This window comes from Sinocyclocheilus anshuiensis, unplaced genomic scaffold, assembly GCF_001515605.1.
Source record: "Sinocyclocheilus anshuiensis isolate Anshui unplaced genomic scaffold, SAMN03320099.WGS_v1.1 scaffold2322, whole genome shotgun sequence".
NCBI classification, from domain to species: Eukaryota; Metazoa; Chordata; class Actinopteri; order Cypriniformes; family Cyprinidae; genus Sinocyclocheilus; species Sinocyclocheilus anshuiensis.
Window position 1 is genome coordinate 526,742 of NW_015556110.1, and position 9,050 is coordinate 535,791.

At 37.2% G+C, this 9,050-nt stretch overlaps 1 protein-coding gene across 5 annotated transcripts in view; it reads left to right on the top strand.

Annotated features, from left to right (window-relative positions):
* dnajc5ga (DnaJ (Hsp40) homolog, subfamily C, member 5 gamma a) overlaps positions 1-4,790 on the top strand; it is a 13,117-nt gene extending 8,327 nt beyond the window's left edge. For 2 of the 5 annotated variants that reach the window (XM_016470769.1, XM_016470770.1), the window contains exon 5: positions 3,796-4,790. In XM_016470769.1, the coding sequence (XP_016326255.1) occupies positions 3,796-3,896 (101 nt within the window). In that variant the 3' untranslated portion in view covers positions 3,897-4,790. Of the gene's footprint in view, positions 1-1,268; positions 1,352-3,091; positions 3,131-3,795 lie in introns of all 5 variants that reach the window. The other 3 variants (XM_016470772.1, XM_016470771.1, XM_016470773.1) reach the window with 3 other exon arrangements.
* The last annotated feature ends 4,260 nt before the right edge of the window (positions 4,791-9,050 follow it).

The following is a 9,050-nucleotide window of genomic DNA, read 5'->3' on the forward strand; positions in this document are numbered from 1 at the left end:
TCACAATTTGAGTTGAATTACTGAAATAAATGAACTTTTCCACGACATTCTAATTTATTGAGATGCACCTGTATTTATGAATATTATTACAAATTAAAGCCTTTGTACAAATGTTTATTTATAAAGTAAATCATACGGATATTGACCTTAATGTGTAGTAAGTGCAAACTAAGTGGATGTAAATTGTTTACATGGTTGAAGCTCAATTTTAAAGGTATAAACTAGAGATGTTAATTTCGGTTATTTTTCCTAACCGATGCTCGTTAACCGATTATTAACCGTTAACCGACAAGATTATTTTAAATTAGAATTGAGAATTGAAAAGCACAAAGATTTGTTTTTATTGTGAATGTACACAAATAAAGGCAAACCTTTTACAATTCCGATTATCTTTGACTAAAAGGAGTAGTTGCTTCCACTATTAGAAGGAAAAAATTAAAGGGATTGCACCGGCTCCGCAAGCGCACACACAGTTACGTTTTGCTACCTTGACAATGCAGCCTGTTCATTATCATAATAAAATACAGTCAGTCAAACATATGGAAAAAAAAAACACACTGCTCAGTTTAAATATGTAGGTAGTAAAATCTGTGCCGTTAAGCGTTATCACCGTATTGCCGTGATGTTATGCAAAACATTTTGTTTTACGTGGATGTTGAAGTAGGCTACATAATAAATAATATTTTTGCATTCAAATACATCGCGAATACGGAAACATTTGATTTTGTGTCGATTGAGAGACCCAACGTTGGTTTCAGTTCCGTTTTAGCCTAAATGAATTCGTTTTAGCTTGTCGTTTATATAGCTATAGCTTCTTATATTTTTAATTCTTGTTCTTTTCTAAATACTGTTAATTGAAAGGATTTGTTGTGGAGTGAGGGGAACTAAAATAGCCTAGCTATGTTTACAGTGTTTATTATGATGCTTGTAAACATTTCGCGTCGTCATTAGGCCTATTTCTGAATGAAATAAAATGCGACTTAACACAAAACATTTTTATATATGCGTAGCGTATTTTAACCATGCAGCAAACCTTTTTAAATATTTTGACAAATTACTGAAAAAAAAAATAAGTAAATGACTTTTAAACCGTTTAACTGATTGTATTAATTGGTCAAAAATTCTTACGGTCGGTTAACCGGTTAAAATGAACATCCCTAGTATAAACCAATTTTTTGGCCATCCTAAGAGCTGTGGAAGAATACATTACAATAAAATCTTTCATGTGACCTGTAATATAAGATAATGGTTTCCCTTTTACTTGACAGGTGAAACAATAATTATTGTCCAGCCTATACCTAGTCCTGGTCCAGAAATCTGCAGTGAATCTATACCGGATACAAAATGACTTGTAAGGGTCTGAATGTTTATCGACAGCATGAGTCACTCCATTGTGATTGTCTGCCTACACAACCCTGTGTTTGTCTGTGATTCACCACATTGTCTTTCACTAACATTTGGATTACTGTGCAGCATTTGCTCTAACGAAGACTGGGTTAGTCATTGGATATGGTTTTCAGACTTTTATTAAGACCCAGCCTCTTGGCAACCTCCCTAAGGCTTATTAAACGGTGCTAGTATATTCTCAGCTCATTAAGTATCAAATGTTTTTCTTATTAAGGAACTTCATGCACTGAAAGACTATGCAACGAACTGAAACCCAAAGCCAGTGACCTGCGTTACAGATCTTGAGTTATGTTTGCTTTACTAGGCCCATGCATGAATCTAATGCTTTGCATGTGCGTGCTGTGGATGTCCTTGTTTTGCATGTTGTCAGGCCAAGCCTTTTTCTGCCAAGTACTTTGAACCTCCTGTAGGTTTTGGAGTTTGTTAACCAGGAGGTGGAAAGACACCATCTGACCCTGTAGTTTATGATTGAGCCAAAACACACAGTTGAGAAGTTAATAACTTCATAATATATAATATATCAACAATAATAACAGAATAATTGTTAGTATTTATTATTAAAAATATATTTATAAAAAATTACATTAGAAGTATAAATGTAAAAAAAATATATATATTTTTATTCAGGAAGGATGCATTTATGTAAAGACGTTTACATTCTTGCAAAAACATACAGTGGGTACGGAAAGTATTCAGACCCCCTTCAATTTTTCACTCTTTGTTATATTGCAGCCATTTGCTAAAATCATTTAAGTTAATTTTTTTTCCTCATTAATGTACACACAAAGGGGGTCTGAATACTTTCCGTACCCACTGTATATTTAAAAATGTGATAATAAGAAATCCTCTTGAACATCAGATCAGCATATTAGAATAATTTCTGAAGGATCATGCGGCACTGAAGACAGGGGGCTGTTTCATAAAACAAGTTTACCAAACAAGCCAGGCTTATTTCAGTTAGTCTGACTTATTTTGAACCAAATCAACTGACAGTAAGTCAGACTAACAAAAATAAACCTGTCTTATTTGGTAAACTTGTTTTATGAAACAGGCCCCTGGAGTAATGGCTAAAATGTTTAATTGTAGTATATATATGAAATAATAAAAAAACAAATACATGTATAATATTGTGTTATGAAATATTTAGTATTAGCCTTACAATGCAGTTTTAAGTAGATCTTTATTTAGATTTGGAATTTAGTACAAAAAAAGAACAATCTACCAAGCTACACAAGGTAAAAACATTGTTACTTCTGTTTTATTTATTATTCTTCACAAAAACTAATAATAATAATTTGTATTATTATTATCCAGCATTAAAACCACTATGTTAGAGGATGTTAGAAGGCCAGTGAGTGTGAGGATGAGTCGGCAGGAAATGGGATTTCTGTTGAGAAGGTTGCGTCAGCATGAAGCAAAGCTGTCAAAGCATCTCCTCGATAGAAATGCAATCAACACAGGCTGTCTCATACAGAGGCACCGCTGGCCTGTCACACAGCCATCTGTTCAGCAAAGTCAACTTCATCTCACCTCACACCTCTATTTCACCATCCCATTACCGTTTCGTTTTTTTTTCCTTTTCCTCTCTTTTTTGCACTTTTTTGCATAGCTAGGATATAAAGAATAAATTCATTAAGAAATCCTCTATTTTCATTCTTTGCTGCACATGGATGCTGTCCGTTAGTGCGGCGGTGATTCAGAAGAGCTGCATCAGGGAAGGGAGGTACGTTTCTTAGAGCAGAGCTGTGACCAACTTTGGCCATATTCCAAGGAAACGACATCTGATGTGCTTCGCTATAGAGAACAGCGTAGACCTAGTGTTCATATTTCCTGCTAGGAAATCCCACATATCCCTCAGACCATCAAAACCTACTGGCAGTGCATCTCCAGTAAAGCTGCATGTTCTGTACCTTTGGCTGTCTAATCCTCAAAAGTGATAGCTTCATGCAAACGAAAGGCAAATAGAGTCTGCATTTATCTGCATGAATGCATGCCGCACACAATTTACTTCAACTTTATAGTACTGGTAGACCGATATGTTAGCTGATATTTGGCCATTTTGAGATGATCGTCCACTTGGATGTTAAATAGAAGTGGTGGTTCTCTCTTGTGGATTTAAAAATTACCAACAATCATGCCAATGGATAATGCAAATTCTTTTTTTCTTTTCATAATATATATATATAATTTTTTATATATGTACTATAATTATATTTATTATAATTAAATAATGTGATCATATCTGTATTTTATCGGCTACTCTGATCTTGACATTGTCCAAAACTCATATTGGTCGATCATTGCTTTGTAGTTTCGCTAAAGCAATTAAAGTCATGATATTTAGATCCTAATTCTGTCCTTTATTATTTTTTTATTATTTTTTTGTAGGCTCAAATGTCCCTATTTTGATCCAGCCCAGTTCCACTGTCAACACCTCAGAGTCCACGCATTTCGCAGCCAGCCAGTCCAAGTACAACACCCAGAAATGAGCCACCTGCCTGGTCCTAGTCCCGGTCATTACTGAGGAGGTCCTGCTGATGGACTCTAAGGCCCCTGATGTAGTGTGCTGACGGCAGGGCATCACGGCACCAGGACTAAACTGTGCCACTGCGCCATACCCGGACTCTGACCCACTGGAATCGAGTGGCAGTTTGCCAAAAGACAAAGAAGCCTCTGCCAATCTCATCTGTGTCTCCATTGGTGTGTATGTCTGTCTGTTCGTATATAGCTACACGTTCATTTCAAAATAATATAGCTATGAGACTGGTGCCACTGGGCAGTGCTCAAGGTGGGAAGTGGGTTTTACTGTTGGGGTGTTTCTTTTTGGTTCTGGCTATTTATTTAATTTTTTACTTTTTTTTTTATGTGTTCGAAGCATGGACGTGAGTGGAATGATCATATGAGTGCATGCAAAGCAATAACAGCATGCCACTACTATACAGCATAGGAACGTGCAAGAACCCCTCCCACTTATCTTCATCCAAATGTGGAGCCACAACATGGCACTTTTTTTTTTTTTTTAGTTTGCTTCTTTAGATGGCAGTGTTTTCCGTTCTCAAGTTTGCAGTCATCTGTTACATTTGCATTATATTGCATTTCGTTTAAGATAAAATTGGTCAATCGTACGCAAATGGCATGACATGTCTGCGTAACCACTTTTTCTGACTAAAGCGAAGGCAGACGCCTCAAACGTCAGCTGACGTGCCGTGTGCAATGGTCATACATTTCCCTAAAATCAGAACACTTGAATATGCTGGTGAAAGTTGTTTTTCTATGCACTTTTTTTCCACTACCTTCATTGGAGGCTTCTAATGCAAGTCTAATGGCTTCAGCCCTTACAACTACTTCACTACTGCGAAAGCGAAAATATCTTTAAATGTGAAGTAGGGCTGCACGATAAATCGCATGCGATATTTAATGCGCATCTTGTCAGAAAGCCGGTTCTGTAATCAGCGGTAAATCTCCATCACCTGCGGGCTTTCACATTGAGCAGTATTAACTACAAAGAGCCGTTGTTCACTGACGAGCAGTGCAAAAAATCGCGCGAATATGGACGTGGTTTTGCGCAACTCGTCTGTGAACAACGGCTCTGTGTAGTTAATGCTGCTCAATGTGAAAGCACGCAGGTGATGGAGATTTACCGCTGATTACAGAACCGGCTTTACTGATAAGATGCACGTTAAATATCGCATGCGATTTATCGTGCAGCCCTAATGTGAAGTTTTATTTGTTCAAAGGGGCTGAAATGGGATCAACCCTATTTTTGGTGAACGCTATGCCAAATCGAGCAAACCTATGCTTTCTTTGTGCTCTTAGGACATATGATGACAAAACGCAAATATTTTTAATGATCTTATTTATTTTTAATATATCAGAATTGAGATGAATGTGTATGTCATGTTCTGAGTGAAACAATGCACTGTGTTAACTTGATTTCAGAATTTGGATCTGCAAGAGCCTCATGATTTTAGCAATAAGGAAATGCCCGTTGTGTTAAATGTGAAGGACTCAAATAGTCAATAGTCAGGTTACTGTTAGAAACACTATATTAGAGTCAGTACATTAGATGCCAAATGATTTCCCTGTAAATTGTTGTTCCAATTGCAATAGTATATACATGGATTGTACACCATTTTGTTTCTGTGTGGAAATGGAAATGTATGTAATAATTTCAAGTAGTATATGGTCATCTGTCTTTTCTGGTTGTCATTTTGGGGGGCATTTTCTTATAGCCAAGAAGTTTTCTTTTGTTCCGTAAAAACTGGATGGTACTTTCAGAGAATAAACTTGCCAAAAGAAAAAGAGATAAAGCCAGAAATTCATTAGAAAGCATTGGGATATGATCTGCTTCCAAACCAACTGTTACTTTATTTCAGAATTTTGTTTTAAAATTTTTTTTTCAGAATATTTTTCAATGGTGCATTTCCATGCTCACTGGATCGCTTAATTTAATTGCCCATTAAATTAAAGGCCCATTTCTGCAATCAACAATTTACTTTTTGGCACTTGTTTGGGGTGCAAATGATAACTATGATTTTAAAGCATTTGAGAGGTTTTGGCCTCTTCACCAGTGCACATATTAAGTTTTATGATACTGTGTGTAATAACCTGTTTGATGAGGGGGAAAAGCCAAGTCTGGTCTGAATTTACCAACAGCCAAAAAGGAGCTAAGAACCACAGTACTACATTGCTACTTTCCTCCTGTTTTTATTCAACATGGTTCGTAATGCATCACATATTTCATTGTCTGTTTATATTATTGAATCTGAATTAATTAAATAAATGGGGATTTGTAAAATTTGCATTTGAGTGATTCTTATCTGCTATTGCATGAAGGTTACATTCGTAAATGTACTACCATGTCGACATGACATTCAGGTTTTCATTTTTTGATTAGTACTATTGGTCTATGTTCGGAAATGAATTGGTAGCTCAGGCCTGCTATCGTTAACATCACACTGCAGCTTCGTGTGCTATAGTTGTACCCATAAGCTTGTAATCAGCTTAGCGTACAACTCCATACACTCATTATTAACAGCCCTGTCAAAATACTTAATAGGAAGTGCACAGTCAGATTTATTCACGGTGATGGTCATGTGGAAAGGTTTGATTTCAATGTGTGATGACACAACAGCTACTGCCCAAATTCAAAACTTTGCAGAGAATGGGTCAAATTATTTGGCAAATTTTGGGGAAGGTCTGCTTGGGTTAAGCAATAAAATATAAGAGCCTGTGCTAATTTGTAAATACAGTCTGCTTGCAACCCCATTGTCAAAGGCTGCATTCATAATATAGCATGATCTAGAGTGCTTTTTTGATTTTCTATAAGCCACAATAACAATATTAAAGGGATAGATCACCCAAAAATAAAAAGTATTATTTACTCAACTTTGTCATTTCAAACCTTTATGGACTTCTTTTATCTGTGGAATATGAAAGAAGAGATTTTGAAGAATGTTTGTAACCTAAAAGTTTTGGTTACCATTGATTTCCATTGTATAAAATGGAAATACAATCTATTCCATTGTATGGGATATAAGAGATTTAATTAGAGAAGTCATTAAGTGAAAGTGGGCAGTGAACAGTAATAATTAAGCTTTTCTAAGAATTCACGCCAACTGATCAGACATTACACATTTAATGTCACACGTATAAAAAGTCTTAAATTGATTAAAAAAAGTTGTATGATTCACAATGCATTGCATTACTGCCAACAGTATTTTTGGAGTTTCATTTAGTACAGCAGTCAGGAACCTGTGGCTCGCGAGCCACACCAGGCTGGAAACGTCCTTTTATTGAAACTATGCTGTGCCAAAAGACATTTCGAAACATTTCACCGTGTGCTTTCGCTTTTGCTGCACAGAACTGAATGTGCTATAAATTAGTCGTATTTATGTATGATAATCAGCACTGCTTTCAGTGGGCGGGACTGTTAAGTTATTAATAAAGAAACATGACTGAATGAGAAAGTAAAGATGTGCTTAAAAAAGAAAAAGACTGCTTTCTGTGTGCGCTTTGTCTTCTGTAACACGTCTAAATGGTCAAAAACAAATAGATACTCTCAGGGATGTCACGAGGACACGTGTTGTAAAGATTCGCGTCTTCAGTCTCAAATATCAGTTGAATTCTGTCTCGAGCTCAGCGTGTCTGTAACTGCAGGACGGAAAGGTAAGTTCAATACCGACGGTCGAGTGAAGTTTCCTTCATTTGGCTAGTCTGTGTTTAGGACTTCGTGGGTTGCATACACTAAATGCAATTCCTGCGAAGGACTTGATTACCCAGGGGTGTGGACTCGAGTCACTTGACTCGACACTCGACTCGGACTCGAGTCCCAAATTTGATGACTTGCGACTCGACTCGACATAATTAAAGAAGACTTGAGACTCGACTTAGACTTTGACAGCAGGGACTCGAGACTTGACTTGGACTTGAGCCCTGTGACTCGGAAAGACTTCATGATCAGATCAAAGTCGTTATAGACGCGTCCCTGCAGCATTGCGCTTGACTGGCAATAAGCCAGAGACTGCGTCCAGGGAGCGCTGGATAGGCTAGTATAAATTAATGGAGTAATAGCATAACTTACGACAAAATAACAGAGATAAAATTTTTTTTTTTACATGATTCGTCTAGTAGCGATCTCCACTCGTGAAAAGCGCTGCCCTGTCAGTTTGATCGCCGCCCAGCAGACACACGGAGCGGGCATGAAAAACTTCACTGGTGCTCGCCTCATCATCACTGTGACCGCTGCTGTTAAATATTCCTCACTTCTGTTCCAGGCGCTTATTAATGATGTGCTACGAGAGATGTTAGACAAGTTCGTATATGTATATCTTGATGACATCCTAATCTTCTCTCGTTGCTATCAAGAGCACCTCCAACATGTCCGAAGCGTTCTCTCCCAGCTACTGAGGAACGATCTTTTTGTCAAGCTGGAAAAGAGCGAATTTCATGTTCCCACTGTCTCTTTCCTCAGGTTCATTGTTTCTAGTGGCAACATTCAGATGGATCCTGGCAAGATCCGGGCTGTACTGGATTGGCCCCAACCAGGCTCTGTCAAGGAGGTTCAACGCTTTCTGGGGATTCCCGCCTCAGACACCCATCACAACGTTCTACATTAAAACATCACCAAAACAAGATTGTTCAGCCTAGAAAATGTAATTAATTAAATAACCACACAAAAAAAATCCATTTGCATAATGCCTACACACTTTCTAAACCAAGTCTTGTTTTACAGGGGTGCTTAAATGAAAGTAAGAGCACCCTCAGTTGAAGCTGTAATAACAGAGCTCTCTAGTGTTGTTCGCGCTCTTGCGGAGTGTCAAAGGTTTCTTGGACAATCTGTTTATTGAGATGCAACAATATATAACAAAGTAATACACCAATATTGTAGTTACATCTTTTTTTATATATATGAAAAACAGTAACAAACAAGAGAAAGAAAAAAGCGTCAAAGGTTTCTATTTACGTAATCACACAGACATAGTGTTGATTTCTTGTTGGTAATGGCCAATCAGAGGCATTTAAAGGGGTCATATGATGCGATTTCAATTTTTCCTTTCTCTTTGGAGTGTTACAAGCTCTTGGTGCATAAAGAAGATCTGTAAAGTTGCAAAGACTAAAGTCTCAAATCCAAAGAGATATTC